Source organism: Prionailurus bengalensis, chromosome E3 (assembly GCF_016509475.1).
Source record: "Prionailurus bengalensis isolate Pbe53 chromosome E3, Fcat_Pben_1.1_paternal_pri, whole genome shotgun sequence".
Classification (NCBI taxonomy): domain Eukaryota; kingdom Metazoa; phylum Chordata; class Mammalia; order Carnivora; family Felidae; genus Prionailurus; species Prionailurus bengalensis.
Window position 1 is genome coordinate 41362059 of NC_057357.1, and position 23740 is coordinate 41385798.

Consider the following 23740-nt stretch of genomic DNA (forward strand, 5'->3'; position numbering starts at 1 on the left):
CAGGTAGCTTAGTGCGAGGGATGTGGTAAATGCACGGTTTGCCGCTCCTGTGGATACCTGGGCTGGGGAATCGAGTCGGGGGGGTTTGGCCAACAACCCCCACTTCAAATTAGATTTAGTCACTTGCCCATAGAACCTTCTCACTGTCCTCCCCGACTACAGTGGCACTTGAGCTCTCCTCCTCAGCCTGGACACCCAGCCTGACCTTCTTTCTGATATTCAAGCCAAATCCTGTCGGGACCTGTGCTTCCCCTGTGCTTTCAGTTTGGGTATACTGCGTGACCCAACCGCCCCCCCCCCCCCCCCGGCCTGTTCTTTATCCAATTACATGTCCCATGGGACACTGAGGAGCCCCAGATCTGCGATGCAACCCCTCAGCCCAGCTTATACTCGGGCTGTGTCCTCCCATGAACACCCATGGCTCCCAAAGCCCCATCACATGGCCCCGCCCCAAGAGGGACCCTGGCTGAGCTCCGCTGGGGGTCCAGACTGGAGGTGCAACCCTGGGGCCTCCAGGAAGGGCCAGCTTGACCAGAAGGTCTCCTGCTGTCTGAGCTCACGTGGCACAAAGCCTCCAACCCCCAAATACATTGGGGGACCAGGCGGGGCCCATGGCACCCCCACCCAGCCCTCAGACCCCACGGAGGAAGAAGCCGGCCTCAGTGGGTATAGACAGCTTTAATCTTCGGTGAGAGCGTCCTGGCCTTGCCCTCTAGTATCCAGGTCACCAATGCTCTGCCTGAAAAGTCTTTCTCAAGGGGAATGAAAGAGGGTCACTGTGCAAGTCCACACCTGGGTGTGTGCATGAAACATCTCCCTGCAACTCATATTTACAGCTACGGTACCGTTGGGAGATGGACAGAAACAGATCCAAGTCTGTGTCATGGGGGCAGGGCTGGGCACGGAAAGCAGAGTTCCAGTATTTATTATCATACATATATATATATATTTCATGTGTATACACAGATAGTTTTCTCTCTTGGAAGTATTAAAAAATTGATCAACCTTCAATCTATAAAAAATACCTACTCTACATGATAGAAAAATCTCTCCTCCAAGTTTACACTGATTTACACCCAAGGCTTTCCCCAAAATGTACAATACGAGGCAACATCTTAAATCTTAGTGTAGAAGGTGGGCCACACAGAGGATGGAGGGACACAGGGCAACGCGCACACACACACGCACACACACACACACACGCCCTCACATACGCACTTGCACGCAGCAGTGGCCAGTCTGTGTGTGGGGTCTTGACCCACGTGGAGCATCCAGAGGCTCCTGGACAGTGCTCAGGCGCAGGGTGGGGCAGGCCCAGCAGCCCCCATGGTGGTGCAGTGCCTGGCGGTGGTGGCACAGAGCCAGGCAATGGCTTCCTTGAAGGAACCCACAAGCTGCCAGGAGGGCCTTGCTCTCTGCTCCGGATCTATGTACTTAGAGAACCCGCACCACCCAGCCTCCTCCAAAATGCAGCTCGGGGAAGGATGGCCACTTCAGCGACTTCAAACTCCCAGAGGAAACGTGGTGCCAGACATGTGGACTCTGGCCTGAGAGACCGGGACTTCACCCAGAGCAGCTGAGACGTGCTCAGGGAGGGGAGGGCTCCAGGAGGCCAGGGACCACACCCATGGGGAAGCAGTTTCTCACCACGATGCTGCCACACCTGGAGTCAGAGGGGCCCTGAGACCCACCCTGTGCAGGGAGCATGCTCCATGTGGTGGGACTCTCAAGTCCTGATTTTGGAGCAGAGGCTCGGCCCCAGCCCCGTTACCGCAGCAAGGATTTGGGGCATGGGGACAGCTGCGTGGCCAGCTGCAGAGCCCCTGGGTCTGAAGCTGGACTGTGGTGCCCTCTCTGGATGGGTGGCTGCGCGGAGCAGCTCAAGAGTCACAGCCCCAGGAAAGCCGGGGTCCTGCAGCTCCCGGCCAGAGCCTGATGTGCACCACCTTGCCTGGCAGTCCTTCTCAAGCCACCACGTCTGGTGAGAGGGTCCTGGGGCCTCTGTGCCATCCAGGTGAGGGCCCCTGAGCAGATGCAGATGGCAGTGTCCCGGTGGGGACGTGTCCTTCCTTTCTTCCCTGACAAGAAGGGCAGCAGAGAGGTGTGCCACATGAGAGGGAACTCGCAGAGGGGTTCGCCTGAGCCTGAGCCGTGCTCCTCACATCTCTGCAGAGAGCAGGCCCAGCCCCACCCTCTCCTGCGTGGGCCCTGGCCCCGGAGCTCCTGTTCCTCTTCCCTGTGCAGACCCTTCTATGCACCCCAGCCCAGCCACTTGTCTCGGCTGTGTGTGCGCCGTGGCCATCTCCTGGGTGCGGGTGGGGTCCTGGGCCCACCGAGCTGGGCCTTCTTGCCTCTACTTGACCTCCAGGATGGATGGGTTGGTCTCCATGATGGCCACGATGATCCGGTCAATGTAGTCCTGCAGGCGGAAGTTGATCTCCTCCTGCTTCTGAATCGCATCCATGAGCTGTGGGAAGAACAGCGGTCAGTGCTGGGTTGGTGCACAGACTGTGGCACATCCCAGTGGCCGGGCCTGGATGGGCCTTACCTCATCTCGGGAAACGGAGCTGATTTCCGCAGCCAGGGACTCTGAGAAGGATGTGGAGAAGAGGTTCTTGGCACCCTGGATGCTCAGGTTGATGATCTGCCCATTGAGCTCATCATTCTGCTCCTTCAGGTTACGGTTATCCTGAATAGGGGACACGACAGGGTCACTCCCGGGGCGGGGGGCCCCCGCTAGTGGCTGAGCCCATACGGGGAGTGGCTGGAACGGCCTCTGGCTCGGGCACCAGCTCCCTGCGTGCCCCCTGCCCCATGCTGGGCTCCTGGAAGCTTCTGCAGGGATACAGGGGTGTGGCTGCCCGCACCTGCTTCAACCTGCGGACCTCCTGCTCCAGCTCGCTCTCGCGGGTGCGGCTGTTGTACTCCTGCAGACCCGTGCTGCTGCCCCGGCCCCTCCTCTGCTCGGCCTCCAGCTTGAAGAGCTGCAGGTGCTCCAGCTGCTTGCGCAGGTCCTCGATCAACTGCAGGCAACCACAGGGTGAACAGGCCTTCAGGCACCCGAGGCAGCAAGTGCCAGCTCAGCCCTCAGCTTCAGAACCTCTGGGTCAGTCCGAGCGCCACGTCCGAGTGGGAGGACAATGCCAGCCACGCTTCCCAAACACCACCTCACGCCCAGCACCACATGGCCGCCAGCTGCAGGTCTCAGGATGTGGAGGGCACAGGCACGGACCCCACGCAGGGACGCAGGTCCCACCCCTACCAGGTGCCACGCTCACCTCCTGGGTTGCCTCCTTGTCCCTCTGGAACTGGTGCCTCTCGTGGCTCAGCCTGTCCCCCAGCTTCCTCCTGTTCTCCTGCTCATCACTGAGCCGCAGGGATAACTCTTCCATCTCATCCAGCAACTTCTGCTTCTCCTGTGGAAATAAGCCTGCCTGCTGCCCCAACCACACAGCTTTCCCGAGTCTTCCGTGGCCCCCGGGCTCAGCCCACAATGGCTGTGTCTCAGCCATCCCATCACCCGGGCATGGTGCTCCTGGGGCAGTGCTGACCCCAAGCACCGCGCCTGCAGGTGCGCCTGGGGTGCTCTTGGCGCAGGGTGTCTGCACAGGCCACAGACACTGTTCCTCAGGCGAGGCAGGGCAGAAAGGATCCATGCAAGAGCAGGATCGGACCCACGGCTGCCCAGAGGGAATAGTTCAGGGGAGTCAGAGCCCAGGTGGTCTTAGATGTTCTCCGGGTTCGGAGCTTCCCAGGGGACATGTGACCGGGAGGGGAGAGGAGGGGAGGAGAGGCTTCTCGAGTGAACAGCTGCAGGACAGGGCACGAGGGGTCCAGCTGCAGTCAGCCCCTGGAGGACATCATCCCTGGATTCGGACCACGGGTTAATCTAAACTGAACTCTTGGATCCGTGAGAAAGCTGGGAAGCCAGGCAGGGACCGAGCTGTCCTTGTCCTCACCATATGGGGCCGGTGGGCCCCGGGTAACAGCTTGCGCTACGGAGCAGCATAGCTTCCTGGCCTCTGGTCACACCCCGTGGCTGGCCGTGTGGCTCCCTCGCTTCAGAGGACCCATGAGGTGCAGAGGGTGGCAGGCCCGTGAGCCGGCCTGGCCTCCACCCACTCTGTGCTCCCCACTGACCGCTCACCTCCTCCAAGCGCTCAATGTTGGCCTTCAGACACGGCGTGCAGGACCTTAGCTCTCCGTTCTCCTCATCTAGCTGCTGCAGCCTGGGACACAAGAACAAAGCTGGGACTTCAACCCAGGAAACGTGGCTCCTTGGGGCAAGGGAGACCCAGTGTCTTGGCAGCCCTGCCAGGAGCTGCCTAGGGAGCCACAGAGGCCTCCTCAGATGCTCCGACCCTACGTACCACTCAAGTGCTCTGGGCCCAAGCTTTCCCTTACGCTGGGATAGTTATTAAATACACTTGGGGGGAGCACTTCAGGGGCTCAGTCGGTGGAGCACCCGAATTTGGGTCATCATCTCACAGTTCACGAGTTCAAGCTCCCATGTCTGGCTCTGTGCTGACAGCTCAGAGCCTGGAGCCTGCTTCTGATTCTGTGTCTCCCCCTCTCTCTGCCCCTCCCCCACTTGTGCTCTGCCTCTCTCTCTCTCTCTCTCAAAATTAAACAAACATTAAAAAAAATACCCTTGGGGTTGGGGATACTTTGGGGTTTACAGGAAAGTTGCAGACATGGCGTGGAGTCCCTGTGGGCCTGGCCGGTACTGCTTCCTGCATGGCATCTGCCCGTCATGTGGTCACGTGGTGCCTTTACCACAGCCCTGCGGGGTATACTAGTCATCAAACCATGGACTTCATGTCATCTCCCAATCGTGCCCTCCAGTCTCTGGGCCACACTGCACACACTGCCTCGTCTGCTTTGTCCCCTGGGGTCTGTGGCAGTCTCCCGGCCTTTCCTGACTCTTCGTGGCCTTGACAGTTCTGAGCAGTTCTGGTCACTTATATAGTAGTGTCCCTCACGCTGGATTGATCTGGTGTTTCTCGTGATGAGACAGGTCATTGGGGGGGAGGTGCCCTTCTCGTCACCAGATCGGGTGTCTGAGTCCTCACGACTCCCCACAGGTGTGCTGACCTCGATCGCCTGGTGAAGGTGTGTTTCCGGGTGTGTCCTGTGTCAGGTGCATTTTCCCGTCCCTTCTCTGTCCTCTGGAAGCCGGAATCTGGGCCTGGCTGAACCCAGAGCAGCACCCCACTGTGTCTACATGCCAGGGGGCCTCGTGTCCAGGTGGCTGGCACAGCCCTGCACGCAGCCCCTCCTGCACCCCTACTCTTAAAAATGCACAGGAGCTCTTCTCCAGTAAAGTCCAATGCACCCCAGCATTAGGAGTCGGGGAGGGATACTCGGGCTGCAGAGCCTGGAAACCCGCTCATCTAGTTACACCTACTGTGTCCCGAATTCGGGAAGTGGCTCCGGCTCAGCTATGAAATGAGCCATCAGATGCCCTCGCCCTCTCTGACCTTGGGGAGGACCTCTGGGGAGCTCTCAGACGGCCGGTTCAAGCATTTCTCCACTGACGGACACGCGGGCTCTCTCTCCCCAACGCTGTAAGACCCCCGCTCACAGAGACAACCATACGCGTGTGCCGCATGTCCGGCCTACACCCCGCGTGGTGGCTGCTGCTGCTCCCAGGCCTTGACAGGCTGTCTCATGCAGGGCGTGCAAACCCACGCTGTTTTCCCCACTTTTCCTGACTCTTCAAAGGTTCCTACCTCCGGAGCAGCACAAAGGCACTGCGTCAAGTTGTCTGCAAGAGGCCTGGCGTTCTGACTAGGAGAACCCCAACTAGAGACGGACTCAGAAGGACATCCACGTAGGGTCAGTCTTTGAATTGTGACACTGAGCACTTTTACAGCTTTCCTCGCGCGGGCTTTCCCTTTCTCTAACATCGGCTTTATTCTAAGACACCGGATGTGCTGGGAGGGGCAGCCACCGGGGCTGCACGCCCCACCTGGCCTGCAGGCTCTCCACCTCGATGCTGCGCTCCCGCTCCATCCTGCACACGAGCTCCCGGTGCCTCCGCGCCTCCTCCAGCGCCATCTCACAGGCTCTCAGCTCCTGCTCCTTCAGCTGCTCCTCAAGGGCATTGGCTCTGTGAAGGCGAAGGGAAGGAGGGGCAGCAGAGAAAGAGAGACGACCCCACCCCCCAACAGCTCTGGTCAAGGATGGTTCTGAAGGAGGGGTCGTATCCCCCAGACAGCCTCGGCCTCCCATGCCCGCACCCAGGGCCTCGAGATGGTGGCAAAGTTGTGACAGCAGGGACGGTCTCCAGCGCTCTCAGGAAGCTTGCTCGGCGTGTGGCCAGGAGACCCTCCCAGGGGCACAAGCCCACCAGGTGTCCGCACCCGGGAGCACCCTGCACGGACACTATAGGCTGAGCACCCAGGTCACCCATGGGAGAGGCACGGGTGGGTGTTAGCAGTAACCTGAGACAAAGGAAACGTGCACATGGGGGCCCTGACCCCGGCACCTTCCCAGACCACCACGCCCACGTGCAGGAAGCAGGGAATGCCCATCCCAGAGAGAAGGGCTCGGGGCCCTGCCCATGGAGCCCACATCCACAAGCTGTCGATGCACACAGGGCTTCTCAACCTCCTTGGGGTGCCTCACATGTAAGAGTGAACGGAGAACCCAAGATCACCAGACACCATGGGAGAGGTGTTGACACAAAGTGGCCAAAGCAAACAGAGAAAAAGGACCTCATGCAGGAGAAAGCCCTGTAACCCAGGCCTCAGAGCAAAGACACTGCTTCCAGGAAACAGGAACAGGACACCAGAAGGGAATTTACAAAGTGATTCTCAGAAATTAAAAACATGAGAAGAAAAAATTTTAAATTCAACAGGAGAGCTGAAGAAGAAAAACAAGGATATTAGAATTTTAAAAGACGGAAATGACAAAGAGAATAGAAAAGTACAGAAAATGAGAAAGTCCAGAAGGTCTAACGTTAGATTAACACAAGTTCAGACAAATAAGAAAATGGAACAAGCCGTGCAGAGAAATAATTCTAGAAACCTTCCCAAAGCGGAGGCACAGCTTCCAGATTTAAAGGTTGGAAACCACGTGCCAGCACAGGAAACGAGACCCTTCCGGCATCCAGGCAGAGAACTCAGACCCCACAGAGGGCAGGAAGAACAGGAGCGCCAGGCTTGCAGTCACAGTGTGGTCAGAAGGCCCAGAGCCTGCCTGCCAGGTCCCGGGGACCCCTGCTTTGGAACAACTCCAGACCCAGTCACACTGGCAGAGGACACAGACGTTGCAGACACATGAGGCCTCACAGAACCTGCTTCTCTCCGCCCGCCCCAGGTGATCATCCGGGGTGGTGATGCAGAAAGTACGAAGCTGAGGACCAGAACCTGCGTGGGGTGGGGTCGCTGGGACGGCGGGAAAGGCAGCAGAAGCATGCTGTTTTTAGGAGAGCTCAGGCAACACCTAAAGAAATACCACAGGTTTGGACGTGGCAAGCCCCGGGGCACAGCACGTGGACTTTCCACTCCATACGTGGATAACTGATAAGTGTCATCAGATCAAATGAAGCCTCACCGGTCAGCTTGAGAAATGAGTGCGGTGGCCCATCCACGTCCCTCTGGACGTGAACAAGGAGGGAGAACACGCGCCTCCAGAGATGTGGCAGATGCTCTGTGCAGCACTGGAACCAAGCCCCTCCACGAGTGTGCCGACCCCACCCAGCTCTGCAGCAAGGCCACGGGCAGACCCTCCAGTGAGAGCCTGGAGGGCGTGCAGCTGCCTAGCCCAGGCCCTCGACTACACAGGGAACCTATTTCTACTGTTAAAGTGACATACGGAGTATGTGTGCAGTAACACGACTCGTCCTAATTCTCAGCATCCAAAGCGGAGACCGGAGGACGGGTGGGGAAGGTCAGTGCCTTCCAGGATGAACATATCACGGCAGGGGCCGAGCATCCCCTGGAGCCGTGAGTGCACGTGGGCCTGTGTCCTGCCATCGGGAGCACTCACAACACCTACTCAGAGGAGCCTGAGATCACAGAATGTGTGGCAGAGCCAGGCTCAGGCCCGGGCCCAGGTCCAGGCCGCCCAGTGAGGACAGAGCCTCCAGCCTTCCCCCCGCCTCCAGGGCTTCCCCACACTGTCTCGTCCCCACAATGCTGTTTGTGTCCCCGTGACACCCAGCTGCATGCAGGCACAGCCCAGGAAGCTGACGCTCCTGAGCCAAACTCATATGCTGCAGGAGACACGTCTTCCCTTATACTGGGTGTGAGGCTACATGGCAGGAGTGGTTCCAAAATGCAGACAAAACAACGGTGGGGGAGGTCAGCATGGATGCCCAGCTGAGCCAGACTGTCCATCCCGTCTGCCGGTGGCTCCCACTCTCCTCCCGTCCCTGCAAGAGCCCGCGTGCTCCAGGATGGGTCCAGCTCCCCAGTGCAGGAGCTCTGGAGCCCCTACCCTTCCTGGCCCCACTGGCTGGCTCTGACAATGGCCTGTGCCTCAGTGTCCTCGCCTGCGAGATGGCACATTAGGTGGCATCTGCCTCACAGGACACGGTAGAGGGGACGATACGGGTGTACCAAGCACAGCAACAGTCACAGAGCAGCAAGCCCATCTCCAGGCATATCTGGGCCAGGACAGGTTCTCGGAAACAGGGACACACATCGGGGACCCTACCAGAGAGTTCCATGACTCTCCACATGTGACCTCCGCCTCTGCCAGCCTCTCCTGGACACTCTGCGCAGGCAGCTTGGGTGCTGGCCGCCATACTTCTGAGACGTGAGCTGGTGCCTCCCTTTGGTCTCCCCTGGGGCCGGACACACGCCGGGGGCGGGGGCAGCACTAAGTGGGAACCGCGCTCGGGAGGCCGCTGGCACCATCCCCTGACCTGGCTCCCGGTGGCTGGTGGAGGGGCACTTCCATGTGTGAGCCACATCGTGGCAGCAAGGGGGTTGCGGGGTCACACGCGAACAGGCAGCCAGGGCCACGGACGCCTTCCTCACCTGTGCACGAGCTGGAGGTTCTCCTGCCGCAGCCGGCTGTGCTGCTCCCCGCTGGCAGCCGTGTCCTTCTCCAGCTCCGACACCCGTTTCTCCAGGAAGACGACCTCGGGAGTGACATAGGGGCTTCAGAATCAGGAGGCAGTGTCCACTGGGTGGGACCGGGCTCCGTCCAGCTCACGGAGGAAGCAAGCAGGGACCCGGGAAGAGCTGCGGGTATTGTGCCACTCCTCCTCATTTCTGGCTGAGCTGGCCCTTGAGAAACTTGGGGTCGCTTCCACAGCATGGCTGTCCTGCCCCAAGGAACCCCCCACACGGACTCTCTGGGAACTCTGACTCCACACGTCGTCTGGCTCTGTGGTCACCACCCTGAAACCTCGAGCACCCCCAGATTCTGCCTCCAGGAGTCAGGGGAACAGAGTCCCTGCACGTCGGTGCAGCCAGATGGGCCCACAGACAGATACGGCTGACAACCGGCCTCTCCATGCACAACGGGAAACGCTCCTTCCACTGCACAGTCACTGGGGCCTCTGATGAGGCTGGCACCCCCCACCCCAGCATGGCCTGCATCCCAAGGCGGCAGCACCGTCGCATGTCCTCAGACCTGGCTGTGCCATCTGCAGGTGGTCCAGGGCCTACCTTATCAGCAATGTCCTCTTCCATGCCCTCCACAGGGTCTGGGGCAGAGTCCTGTAGGGCCTCCACGGTCAGGGCCCCTGACTGGTGCAGGTACCTGTGGAGAAGAAACAATAGCCCAGTCCAGAAAAGGTCCTTCAGCAGAGCACAGCAAGGAAAAGTCACTAGCTCTATAAACATGAGCATCTGTTGGGCTGAACACCAGAAGCCAGCACCACGGGCCCAGGCTTCCACCAAAGGGGGTCCCGGCAGGACACAGCCACCTAAGGGCCACAGGATAGCCCCGTTGCTCTTTGGAACCTGATGTCCTGGCCGCCTTCCTGGGAAGCTAATGGATGAGGGTACTTTGTCCTCGGGTAATAAAACACGACTTCATTCCTCTCTCTGATATGAACTAATCTCCTCTCGGCCACAGGCCCGTGAAACATTAATTCAGGATCATACCTTCTGCATGCGGCATCACCCACATGCACTCTTGCTACCTGGTTTTCAAACACACTCCTTAAGTGGCAGTAACAGCAAGAGACCAGGGATCTCTTTCAAGGCCACACCTGGAGTTTGTCCTAGGGTCAAGCTTGGGAAGACGTGCAGACGCAAGCACCCCTGCGGCCACAGCCCCGCACTGTGGACCACGCCAGGTGGACCTGCAGAAGCGCCCTCAGTACCCTCAGAGCCCCTCCTTCGTTCCCCAGCCACTGGCGCCCTAGCAGGTGCTCAGCAAACTATGTTCACAGTCACCCCAGAGGCAGTCTCACTGGCTATGGTGACACTGTATCAGCTTAATTTACCTGCACTTAAAACTCTCAGACCATTTGCACAGAGTCCTGGCAGCAAGTCTACCCACGCTGACCCAGGCTCCAAACTCAGTAGCCTGATGCTCAGAGCTGTGTGGCCTTGAGAAAGCCACTCACCTCTCTGAGCCTTACTCTCCTATAAAATGGGGATCACGAGCTATTATGAGGTGTAAGTGAGGCTGTATAAATAAACAGCTCCTTTTAAGGACACAACACAGGATAAGAATTCAATAAAATGCTATTAAAAACTACACTGAAGATTTCTACGTTATCAAAGGCATGAAATTCTATTTCGTTTTTAGCATTGACTGAGCTGATACAGTCCTTAAATCTTTTTCCAGATATGTTCTAAGGGGAACAAAAAAGGAGGACATCTTCACCCCTGGGGATCGGAAGTCCATCGGAGGTGTCCTGGGTGGGACACTGAGCACCTTTCTGTGGATTTCATCGGATTCCCTGAAGGGTGCTAAACCCCAAGGGCCATCCTGTTTTTGTCCAACTGCTGTGTTTAAATACCCCTCCATGACTTTGGCCCCAACATGGGTTCCTAATATGTGGCCTCACCGTGTGGCCCCTTTAGGCCTTGTTTATCTAAATCCACCACCACGCAGGAGACCCACAGGAGAGGGGGCTGTGGGAGATGCCTGATGCACCCCAAGGGTGCCTTCTGTGCATGGCAGCCGTCAGCCCTATGGCCATCCCGCTGGTGCTGCCCCGTCCTGAGGTCGGCTGTGCTATGTGCGGGTTCCTCCGGGTCCTTGTACACACACTGACCCCAGAACCACTTCCATCTAGGCCAGGCACACAGCCAGGTCTCAGAGGCCAGAGCTGGAGGTTCCAAACCACACGGTCCAGTGCCACATGCAAAGGGTTGAGACAATGTGAACAGCGAAAGCACCTGTGACTGAGTTTTCCTTAGAATTCTAGTGGTGGTTTGAAGCGTAAAATGGCAGATTAAAACTGTGTGTGTGCGTCTGCGTGTGTAGACTGTAAATATGCTGTTTGTGAACCAAACTATAAACAGTCGCAGACTAGACTTTTTCATACCAAATGGTATCTGTGAAGGAAAGATCAAATTCTCAGAGGGTATTTCAAAGGAGCAGGCAGAGAGAGACTAAGAGCTGAGGTAGCACGGGCCCAGGAACCCCAGGGCCTGTCCACATCCTGGATGCAGGAGGCTGGGGGGACAGCTTTTACCTTCTTTCCTGTCACCATCTGTAGGCCGTCTGGGGTGGAACATGGTGGGGAGGAGGAAAGCAATGCCAAACTTGTAACAAACGTGTAGTTTGGACTACACGTTATGTTCCCTGGAGTCTCGATGCTCCTCTACAAGGGGGTTGGTGAGAACAAGTGCAGAAAAGGGTTGACAACCTTCACCTCTGCTTCCACTAACCCCCTAAGACACTAGAAAAAGAAACACAGGAGGTTCCCATGCCAAGGGCAAAGAAGAGACTAGGCCGTACCAGAGAAAAGGTGCCCACGCTGGAAGTGGGTAGGCGGGCTGCGGCCAGCCAGGGAGGGGCTGGCAGCCAGCACGTCGCTCTGGAGAACCCAGGGAGGCCCAGCACCTGAGACCACACAGGAGTGGCTCCAAACCACACCCTTACAGAGGAGGAGAGCCGCACACACGGGAGGAGAGCCGCACAGATCCCCCCGCCCCGGGACACCAGCCGGCCCGAGGCCTATCCACACCACACATGGGCCAGAGGCACCTGCCAGCTGTAAGCAACCACAGCAGCACGGACAGAAGCAGCCCCAGTTGTGAGGGAAAAGTCTCTAGAAAGATGGCCCGGACCAGGACGTGGGGAAGAGACACGGAGAAAACGCTGTGGCTGTCACAGGAGGAACCAGAGCAGAGGCACACAGGGCAGCAAGGAGGTTCCAGAGGGAGGATGGGGGATGGATGAAGCTATCCAACAGCCTAAGAAAGGTCCACGGGACCAAGGGGTGGAGACTCCCAGACCTAAACGGTCTGTCTGTCATTCTGTCCAGCATAATTAATAGGAAGGACTCATGAGACTTCTCACAAAGTTTCTAAACTTCAGGGATAGAGAAAACACCTGAAAATTCAGCTTCCAGGGAGAAAGCTGCGAAGAAAACGTGAAAGCCTCAGGGCCCTGGCAGCAGCCCTAGCGCTGGGAGGTACTGGGCGGTATGTGCACAGCTCCTCAGAGGAGGGGCTCCCAACCTCAAATTCTGTATGAAGTCACACACGGGAGTCAAGTATCCAGCAAGGTCTCAAAAATGTATCTCCTGGACACCTCTTTTCTCAAGAAGCAACAAGATGTGCCGAACAAAAAACATGTAGACAAAAGAAGGGAGACGGGTTCAGGGAGCAGCATGACCCCAGCCCTGAAACACACACTTAGCGCAGGCCGGGGACCACAGTGCTACTGCCCACAGCCGTGGTGCCCATGCAGAGGGCAGAGGCCCTAGCTGGGCAGGGGAGGCAGGGGTGCGGCGAGAAGGTGAGGCAAGTGGCAATATCACAACCATCACTGAGTCCAGAAGCGGCGACTTGTCGGAGAAAGTGAGCATTCCATGGTTTCCTGTGAGAAACGCTGGCATCAGACAAGCCCGGTGAAAACTGGTGAGCCAGCCCTGGGGGGCACAGGGTTACTTGTGCGTGCTGCCACCTCTTACGCAGGAAGCCGACAGGTAGACCCAAAGCTGGGAGGTGGAGAAATGGCCACAAGAGTGTGTTCTTCAGAAACTCGGCATTTGGCTCGCCTCCACCCTCTTCTCACCTTGGAGAGCCAGCGTGGGCGTGAAGGGCAGAGCATCTGAAGGAGGCCGACCCAGACCAGGGTTCCGCCATGACCCTCGCGGATAACACCGTGGGCTACCTTACAGCAGACATGACACGTGGGGATGCCAAGGGCCGCCTGAGGACATTTCTGTGAAGACTTGGTAAGATGGGCACAATGCCGGAAGCTTTCAGCACAAACCTCCCTGTCACAAACCAGGGTCTGATCGTGGCGTGGCGGTGGAAACTGGTTTCACAACCCATCCCCAAGAATTATGTTCAGTCCCAAACCATGAGAGGTGACTTCCAAAAGTTTTAAAAACTTGGGGCGCCTGGGTGGCGCAGTCGGTTAAGCGTCCGACTTCAGCCAGGTCACGATCTCATGGTCCGTGAGTTCGAGCCCCGCGTCAGGCTCTGGGCTGATGGCTCAGAGCCTGGAGCCTGTTTCTGATTCTGTGTCTCCCTCTCTCTCTGCCCCTCCCCTGTTCATGCTCTGTCTCTCTCTGTCCCCAGAATAAATAAACGTTGAAAAAAAAAAATCAAAAGTTTTAAAAACTTATCTTGGAAGATACTATTTTCTAAACACGTTTTAAAGAGCTATGATTAATGATACATTTCTGAACATCTCTGTAAATAACCAAGGGTCTCCTACCTTGCCACCTTCCTGCTGGAGAGCCGCTTCGCTGGACTGCAAAATCAAAATAAACAGGAAAATCGTGTCAGAGAACAGGGAGGAAGGGGAGGAAACAGGAAATTCAGGCTGAAGAGATACGGGGATGGGGCATGTTCACAAGCGTGCAGCACCCGCCGAGACCAGCGCCATACACAGAAAGGCCTGCTCAGCAAAACATTCAGGGACACAGGAGACAGTCCCAGGGCCTCGCCAAGTCACGTTTTCCCACTCCCAGAGGTCCCAGATGGAGCCGTGACCAGACCTTAGTTCCGAGGCCGAGCCCAGCACCACACCCACTGGTGGGCTGCACGAGTGCCACGTGCCAAACGCTTACCCTCCAATCACTTGGCCATCAGAGGCCCCACATGAAATGTGACATAAGCCTGTTTGTGACAGGAAAGTTCGGACTCGAACTTTAACTCAGGCACTGAGACCTCATGTGCCTGGGTGGTGATCTGGAAGCCCTTCCCGCTGCCGCCTTGGGACCCATCGTCCGGCTGACAGAATCCTCTGAGGTGGCAAAAAAGGCCAAACTTACCTTACCTCTCATTTCTGAAGTCTGAGTTTTATTTTCAAATGTAACTGCTAAGCTACCGGCCTCAGCCCACGAGAAGACACATGCCCTCTTCCAACACAAGGACAACCCTCGTCTCCCACGCCAGGAACCAGACCCATGGCGTCTCCCTTCAGCTTGCTCATCCGAGACACGCCTGCAATTCCTGCACAGTTCGGGCAGAAAAACCTACACTGTGTCAGTTACCAATTTACGGCCGCCCACTTCCAGACTCTTCCTCCCCACTTATTCTGTGGAAAAGGATAGGGGCGGTTTTCCCAGTCTTCCTTTGCCGTGCTCTGCCAGCAGAGGGTGCTGGAGAGGGCCCTCGTGGGAGGGTCCCCATGTGTCCTCGGCTACACCTAGCTTCTGAGAGACACTGGTGGGGCTCACCCCAGATCCTGCCTGGCAGCTTCCCCAGGGGCCAGCGCCTCCCCGGGCAGTTCTGCCATGGAGCGCCTCCGGTACAGGCCAGAGGGCAGATTTCCATCAACTTCTAGAAGGTAAATTCCCAGCAAATTCCACTGGTGTGCCGTCAGGGTGACACCCGCCGCCTGGCCTCTTCACAGCTGCTGTTCCCGCGGGGCCCTCATCGCTCCATCCCTTTGGGGCTACTCACTCATCACACTCCTCACGCCCACTCCTGTGTGTCCCCTCTCCTGGCAGGGCCCCGACTCACACCACATATGTCACCTTAATATCCTGGGGACTCCCTGAGGCTGATGGGACAAGACAGACTCGGTTTACTTATTCAGGGGCTGCACTGCCAGTCCAGTTTTGAGGTTTATAATTTGTAAACAGACCTTATTACTCTTAACTTGTTCTTAGTATTCTTCTTAATTTCTACAAAATGAATTGTTTTCATACAGGCTGTAAGTACCTGGAAAGTATGATCACTGTGGGCACATTCCGAGGTTCACTGGGTAGAAAATATAAATGACATCAAAGCTTCCAAACACAGTTGGGACTAAATCACCTTTCATCATCCACAAACCATAACCAAATACATTTATTTTGAGACAATTTCTTGGAAACCAACAAGCAAGATTTAGATCTCCTTAACTTCAGTGTTCAGGACAACTTTCCTGACAGTTGTGTCTTGATGAGAATAACTATTTTAATGGCACATGAACCCACCTTGGTAGGGTCTTTCTCAGGGAATGGCTCAGACTGGACAGAAGGCCCCACTAGACTTGCCGGCCACACTTAGCCACATCCCAGGCTCCCCCTCTCAAAAGGGGACCCTAAGAGAGGCGACCCTGGCCGTTATGCGGCAGGTTCTCAACATGGCAAAAGATCACTTCTGCATCAAAAGTCTTCAGAAATGAGAGATGAGACACGTCTTCATGCTTACTCTCAAGAACAGAGATGGCATTCCTGTACTCAAACCCACTTAGCAGGACAGCAGTCTCCATTTGGGAAAGACAGGTGACCCCTTACCAGTCGGGTGGAGGGACCTTCCTGGAGCACTGAACACCCAGCTAACCACATACAAGAAAAGAAGACTAGTTTTCCCTACGGAAGAGCCCAGTGGGTCTTTGAAATCCCTAGTTGCCACAGTTCCCCCAAGTCTCCCTGGAAGGCTAGGTTCTCATCGGTACTGCTGGGACCTCCCCCCAGACTCCCCTCTGAGGCTTCCGACTGGCCACAAAGAATCTTCTCCACCCAACTGGGCATTTGCTGGATTGCAGTCTGTGTGGTGAGTATTGCACAGAATGTAAGACAAAGGGGTGAAGACATCAGATGTCCTGAGCTGGAACTGGAGGCCGGTCAGGAGCACAGCAGGGCTCTCAGCCACGGGGACCCACCAGGAAGACTGAGCTGCCCTGGGCTGAGGCCCTAAGGGGGCAGGCTCCTCAAGACAGAGGAGGAATTTTTAGAAGACTACTCTAGGGCCACCTGGGTGGCTCAGTCGGTTAAGCATCCGACTTCAGCTCAGGTCATGATCTCGCGGTCCATGAGTTCAAGCCCCGCGTCAGGCTCTGGGCTGATGGCTCAGAGCCTGGAGCCTGCTTCCGATTCTGTGTCTCCCTCTCTCTCTGCCCCTGCCCCATTCATGCTCTGTCTCTCTCTGTCTCAACAATAAATAAAAACAAGTTAAAAAAAAAAAAAAAAACCACTCTAAACAGGCTGAAGCTGTCAGGATGGCTTGCCCTTCTGCCACATTTTATGTAACCTCCCACCAGCCATGTCCCCTCTTTTTCAGACAGCCACTTGAGATTGCCGCCTGGGAGCCCACACCACTGACCAGCACAAACCATCCCTTCCTGCCCAGTGTGAGAGCTCTTTGTGGGTCACTCACCAACTCTGCTGGCCTGGGGCCTAAATCAACAATATGCTCCATGGACGTCAATATGGGCAAGCTACTCAAACATGTTTTCTTTAACTGGAGGGTGTGAAGTTGTGGGGATCCAGCAAAAGGAACGGTCTCCTTCTGGAGCTCCAAACTGAGTAGGGCTGGGTACAAATGGCTGAGAGGGAGGCTAACACTCTGACACAAACCAGAACTGGGAGACGGGGAGGAGGGACAGACCGGGGATGACCAAGGCCAGGGAGCAGCAGACACATGCTGGGTCCCGGCTGCTTATTTTAAAAACAGGGTAGCAAAGTTGGCACCCTGGGTGTAGAGATTACTTAAAAATAAAAATCTTAAGGGCACTTGGGTGGCTCGGTCGGTTCAGCATCTGACTCGTGACTTCAGCTCAGGTCATGATCTCATGGTTTGTGGGTTGAAGCCCCACACGGGCTCTGTGCTGGCAGTGTGGAGCCTGCTTGGGATTCTCTCTCCCCCTCTCTCTGTCTCTCTCCTGCTTGAGTGCATGTGCTCACTCTCTCTCACAATAAACTAACAAACGTTTTTAAAAATATATTTAAAAAAATAAAAAAACTTTAAAGAAACAACATATAGAGGAAAAAAAAAAACCCAACAACATAAAGTAGTAAGTTCAAGGAAGAGCTCACTGGATGTAAACATATACTCCTGAAAGCTGTTACAAATTTGTTTTTTTTTTTTAAAGACCAAATCTCACTTTAAATTTCCCAAAGCTCTTTCATGTGACTCCCAGTTAAAGAAACCTTTTAGTAAAATGAAACATGTATCTCTTCCGGGTGCAGACTCTCTTTCCTACTTTGGGTTCCCTCTCCCAGGACACACAGCATGGGAAGGGAGTCTCCTCCCCTGGGAACAGAAGCAGTGGCTCAGGCTGCAGCACACACCCAGGGTGGCACATGCACAGGGCGAGGAGGGCAGACGCTCAGCACATGCAGGGTTGGGGTGGGGGGGGAGCAGGGGAGGGGTCCTGCCTCTGGGCTGCGGTTCAGCCCAGCTGAGAGAGCAGCGCCTCCAGCCAGACCCACTGGCAGGAGCTGTGGGTAACTGCAGTCTCCCTCCCACTTGAACAGAGCAAGGCCAGGCACTAGTCAGTTACCTATTCTTTTCAAGATCGTTCAGGCGAGCAGAAAGATCCTCAAGGCGGTTGATTTGTTTGTGGCACTGGCTACAGTAAAACTCAAAAGCCTCATCAGTGAGGATGCTGTGCAGCTTTGCGGCAAGCGGATCAGTGCTAGAAAGACGAGAAGTGTCAGTTCAGAAGACAGCAAGGACCCATCGGGTTATCTGTGACCCCACAGAGGGGCTGGACAAAAGCACTGTGTCAGGCTATGGAACATTCTGGCTCTTGCTTTTAGACTGCTGTGAGCCCACCTCCCTCAAGCGTCACCTCTAGGACCGGTGACACACACCAGCTGGCCACACATCTGCTCCTTCCTGGTCAGGTGCTCAGAGGAAATACGTAGCCCATGGGCTTCATTGTAAAACACAAACTCTTCTTTAACAAGAAGTGAAATGACTGGAGATGCTGCTGCCTTGTCCTTTGTCAAAAACACACCAGTGTGAGAGCAAAGCACGCGTCTCCAGGTGGGGCTTAACTTACTGTACTGCAGCTCCTTTACTCGCTGCTCTAAAGCCCACCAGTGTCAGAATTATGCATGGATGATGATCACCAACAATTCTGTCATTTTTAAGGCCTTCATTAAAAACTCAGGATTCAGGGGCACCTAGGTAGCTCCAGTAGGTTGAGCGTCTGAGTCTTGACTTTGGCTCAGGTCATGATGCCACGGTCCTAAGACTGAGCGTCGGGCTCTGTGCTGAGCATGGAGCCTGCTTGGGGTTCTCTCTCCCTCTCTCTGTGCTCCCGCCCTGTACATGCACACGCTCTCTTTCTCAAAAATAAATTAATTGGCTAAATAAAATAACTCAAGATTCTGTTTTCCTCCCTGTGATCTAATTTAAATGGACTTTCACAGCACTGGCAGGACACCCACTACAGGAAGATGAAAGCAGGAAGGCAGTGATGTCCATGAGACATTAGGACCTGCTGGCTTTTGGAAGCTGGTTTGGAAGTTCCACGTGAAGACAGGTTGAAGGGAAATATTAGTGGTAGCGCAGAAGTTACACCTGAGACAGAAAATAGTGAAAAGGCTGGCTGGGAGGCACAAACGAGCAGACCAGAAAGACTCCCCAACTAGACAGACACGGGGTTAGCAGCGTCCAGTCCTTGGCCTCTGCCTCACACCACCACGAACACGCACGTGGAAAGAAAAGCTGCTAAACCCACGCACATATTTCGCTCACACCAACTCCCAGAGGCTCGCCACAGAGGCCCTCTCCCGGGCCGCAGGTCCTCTGGGCCAGGGCAACGGTCTCGGCAAAAGAAGGGCCTCACGGTTGCAGGTTCAGAGATACTCGGCTTCCGCTGTCGGCAAATAGAGAGGGTTTGAGGAACCTGGCGCCAAGCGGATCCGCGACTGGCGCAGAGCAGCCGCTGAGCCAGGCGGGACCTCGCCGGCACAGGCAGGCACGTCCTCAGATGGGCCAGTCACCAGCAGAAGACTGCCAGGTCCACAGGCCCTTGTTTGGACACACGCGGAGCCCTAAGAGAAACGTGGGCTGGAGAGGATCTACTCCATGAGCGAAGGTCTCACCCTTTAGGCCTAGCACCTCGGCCTACTCATGCAGAACGTTCCAGACAATTTGGGCATGAATCCAAACAATCACTTGCAATGTTAAAGCCCCCGCAGAGGCTGATCAAAGGGTACAAACGTGCAGCTGCAAGAGGAGTAAGGTCTAAGGCTCGAACGTAGAACGTGGTAACTACACGGTATCATGTACTTGAAATTGCTGAGAGTAGACCGTAAATGTTCTCTCTCACACACACGTGTACGCACGGATACATACACGTATGTTCTCACACACATGTACACACGGACACACAGGTGTTTTCTCTCACACGCGTACACACACACGTTCTCTCACACGTGCACATAGATACATGATGTACATGTGGTCTCTCTCACATGTGTACATCCATGTACATGTTCCCACACATGTACACACGATGGTCTTCCACACGTGTGTACACAAGGACACACACATACATGCTCTCTCACACGTGTGTGCCGATACATGCATATATGTTCTCTCGCACGCGCACACGTGGTCTCACACATGTGTGCACGGAAGCACACACATGGTCTCACATGTGTTCATACGGATAGCCACACATTCATGTTCTCCCACATATGTGCATACATGCACACATGTTCTCTGACATACATACATGCACACATTTCCTCACACGTGTGCACACACACACACACACATGCCAGGGCAGTGCAGGGCTGCATTACCTGGGGGTGAGGAAAGCGGGGTCTCTGCAGTCATGCTCCCCATTGCAGAGGGTCTCCAGGGACAGCTCTGCCTCACTGCCCTCACCATAGTCCTCAAAATGCTCCTCGCCACCTATCACCGTGACGACGGACTGGCTGTGCAGGTGGGATCTGCAAAGGCAACACAAAAGTAGCACACTGTGACTGGTGGCTCCAGAACCGATGTTGTGATGGCACCTTCCAGCAGAGATGTGCTACTAGCCACAGGCTTGGGTTCAAACATTGTGGTAGCCACATTAGAAAGAAATAAATGAAGAGGTGAGATTGATTTTAACAATACATTTTAACATATCCCAAATATCATCATTTCAGAAGCAAGACTCTTTATTCTTTATTCTGTAACAAGTATTCGAAACCGGGAGTTCACCGTACACTTCAGCGTGTCTCCTGCAAATGCACCTGTGCCCCTACCAGCAGCTGCTGTCTTCACACAACTGCTGGAGAGTGTGCACGCAGACGTCTGCTGGGATGTGAAGTTCGGAACAGCAGGATTCCAAGCAGGGAAGGTGAAGGGTTTGCTAGCACCCATCCTTCGGAGAGAGAGGTCATTCCTGCACACCCGCTTTCCAGAGCTTCCAGAGCACCAGGTGCCCCGGCACCGCCGGAGGCTGGCAGAGGCCGAGCCAGTGCTGGGAGGCCCAGCGCTTCACCAGGGACGACAAGAAACAGCTGTGGCTCCACCAGCACCTCCACCAGGGCTGGATTAAGCTCATCACCACTAAAGGGCACACGAATCTGAGAGCTGCCCCTTTCCAAAGGGGAAAGGGGCCTCGGGGAACCAAGTGAGGGTCTCACAGGCAGAGTCAGGGACAGAAATGGGTCCCTGTGCACGCCCCCAAGACCATCACGGCTGCTCAACCCTCGGAGCACACGCCCACTGCCCACCCAGAAATGCACGTGCCCACAAAGCAGTCCTGAAACCACTCAGGACAAATCCCGTGGTCTTACACACACTCGCTTTCAGGAACAAGGAAACCTGAGTAAACTGAGATGGGGATGATCTCACTTCTCATCATCCTGAGGCATATACATAAATGCATTGAAATTCAGATACGTGGACAGAGATACTATCTGACAATGTGAAGATGTTGATTCTCCCCAAATTCATCTATAATGAACACAACCCTAACCCAAATCCCAGCGAATGCCTTTGTCCTGAAACCAACAAGATGATTCTAAAACCCACATGGAAAGGCCAAAGGGCCAAAAGGCACCAACACAGCCTTGCAGCCTTGAAGAACAAGGCTGGAGGACTTACACAGACAGTACAATCTACAACACGCTGGAGTCCAAGACTATGTGGTACCGATCTGAGAATGGACAGAACAGAGTGCACAGTCCAGACACAGCTCCACACACTCAGCCACCTCACCTCGCAGGACCAAGGTGACACCAGACAGTGAGGGAAGGAGGAATCTTTTCAAAACTGAGGCTGAATTGAATGGATACCCATTTGGGAGATGACCCCTATCTCACACCACACACAAAAAGTCAGTTATGGGGAGATTACAGATCTGAACACAGAGGTGAAACAAAGTAAACATCATAGTTGTGTGAAGTCAGCAAAGATTTTTTTTTTTTAAATGTTTGTTTTGAGAGAGAGACAGAGAACGAGCACGAATGGGGGAGGGGCAGAGAGGGAGACACAGACTCCAAAGCAGGCTCCAGGCTCCGAGCTGTCAGCAAGAACCCAATGTGGGGCTTAAATCCAGGAACCATGAGATCATGACCTGAGCCATTAACTGACTGAACCACCAGGCGCCTCAGTAAGCAAAGGTTTTTAGAACAATACAGAGGTGCTAGCCACAAAATAGGAATGGCTGAACCGGGCCACAGTAAGATTAAAAACACATGTTCCTCAAAGACACTAGCAGGAAAGTGCAAAGGCAACCTACAGAGTAGGAAACACATCCCTGTAATACACATCCCAGAGAAAGCACTCATATCTAAAATATATAAAGAATTCCTACAAATCAGTAAGAAAAAGACAACCCAACAGATCAGGAGAACCCAAATCCCATCCATGGCCTATTTTGGGAAAGTAGGAATGGGACACAGACACGAGCTGTGCCACTTTCCACTTCACAGCAGAACTTGGCTGCTGAGACTATACAGCTTGCAAACCAAAAAGTATTTATTATCTGGCCTTTTACAGAAAAAGTTTGCAGATCCCTGCAATAAATAAGTGGGGCAAAAGACTTGAACAAGCACTTCACAAAAAAGGATCTTCACCAAATGGGCATTAAACGCAAGAAAAGGCACTCACCAAGGAAATGCGACTAAGAATATCCCACACCAACACTGAGCTCCATGCCCTCTGGAGAAGGAACATGAGAAAGCAGCGAAGCCCAGGCGCTGTGGAGGACGGGGAGTGACCAGAGCCCCGCAGGTGGCTGGCAGGCAGGTAACTACGAGAAGCCCCATCCGTACCTGTGAGACTGCAGTTGGTGGGGGAGCCTCACAGCCCAACACGCACATGCAGCACTGTCCCACTCCTGGGTACAAACAGGCCACGAGACACGTGGTGTTTATAGGAACTTTGTTCACAGAACCAAAGCTGTAAACCCGACCCAAATGGCCACCAACAATGAATTAAAATAAAAAGCTGCAGCACATTCATAAAGCGGAAAACTCTAGTAATAATGAAAACAAGTAACTGACAACTATACAAAAATTTGGATGAACCGTAACAGCCACAACATGAAGCAAAAGCAGCCAGGTGTAACAAGGCTACAATCCTGTGTGGTTACTTTTTAAAGTATATTTATTTATTTTGAGAAAGTGTGTGTGCACACATGAGTAGGAGAGGCGAAGAGAGAGAGGGAGAGAGAAAATTCCCAGCAGGCTCTGCACGGTCAGCATGGAGCCCAATGCGGGACTTGACCCCATGGACTGTGAGAGTAAGACCTGAGCAGAAATCAAGAATGAGCCACCCAGGCGCCACTGGGTAGTTACTCTTCCTAAGCGCCAGGCAGAGGGCGCCTGTGAGGCTGCTGGCGGGTCCGTATACCTATGACGGCTGCACTCACAGGCCAATATGCCATACTGCAGTTAAAGAGAAAAAAAACAAAAACTCTGTGAGGGCCAAACAAAAAGTGAAATCAAACAAAACAGGCAAAACAAAATAAAACCAAACCACTTCCAAAGCAGCTAAGTATGATGGCTTCCCACGCAGCAGAGGCAAACTGCCACCCAGAACCTGTCGGACTCTGCCCTCTCCCCTCGCTGGTCTTCAATCACAGGGGGACGCCTGGAGCAGGGGCGGGGAGGGCGGAAAACAGATCTGGGCAGGGGTGCAACAAAGACAAGTGGGTTCTAAGATCCTGCTGGGAGATGTGCCCTGAATATGGTGTCCTGCCCTGGTTTCTAAGAACTTCGGTGAGAAATCCAGGATCAGGTTTCTCTCTACAGCCAAGGAAGTTGTGCAACATGTCTAGCCAGGGTCATCTGCGGCCAGCAGGAGGAGCACCTCCAGGCAGGGAGGTCCGCGGGGGCTGGGAGCCGGCTCGGGGCCACAAGGAGCATGGGCTCATCCCACAATGACTGCATAGCTCTCTGACACCAACCCGTCCACAAACCCAATCTGCCCTTCGGGCACAGCCACTTGGTTGGTGTCTTGCAACC

The 23740-nt window shown here is 54.9% G+C and overlaps 1 protein-coding gene across 1 annotated transcript in view; it reads right to left on the reverse strand.

Moving 5' to 3' along the window:
* Positions 1-909: 909 nt before the first annotated feature.
* The window catches only part of RAB11FIP3 (RAB11 family interacting protein 3), an 82168-nt gene continuing 59337 nt past the window's right edge, over positions 910-23740 (reverse strand). Inside the window, exons 5-14 of the mRNA XM_043561140.1 lie at positions 20078-20227; positions 13816-13851; positions 9627-9720; positions 8991-9094; positions 5972-6112; positions 4148-4229; positions 3279-3416; positions 2868-3023; positions 2549-2689; positions 910-2467 (exon numbers count right to left, since the gene is read on the reverse strand). Coding sequence (XP_043417075.1) covers positions 2354-2467; positions 2549-2689; positions 2868-3023; positions 3279-3416; positions 4148-4229; positions 5972-6112; positions 8991-9094; positions 9627-9720; positions 13816-13851; positions 20078-20227 — 1156 coding nt within the window. The 3' untranslated portion in view covers positions 910-2353. The remainder of the gene's footprint in view (positions 2468-2548; positions 2690-2867; positions 3024-3278; positions 3417-4147; positions 4230-5971; positions 6113-8990; positions 9095-9626; positions 9721-13815; positions 13852-20077; positions 20228-23740) is intronic.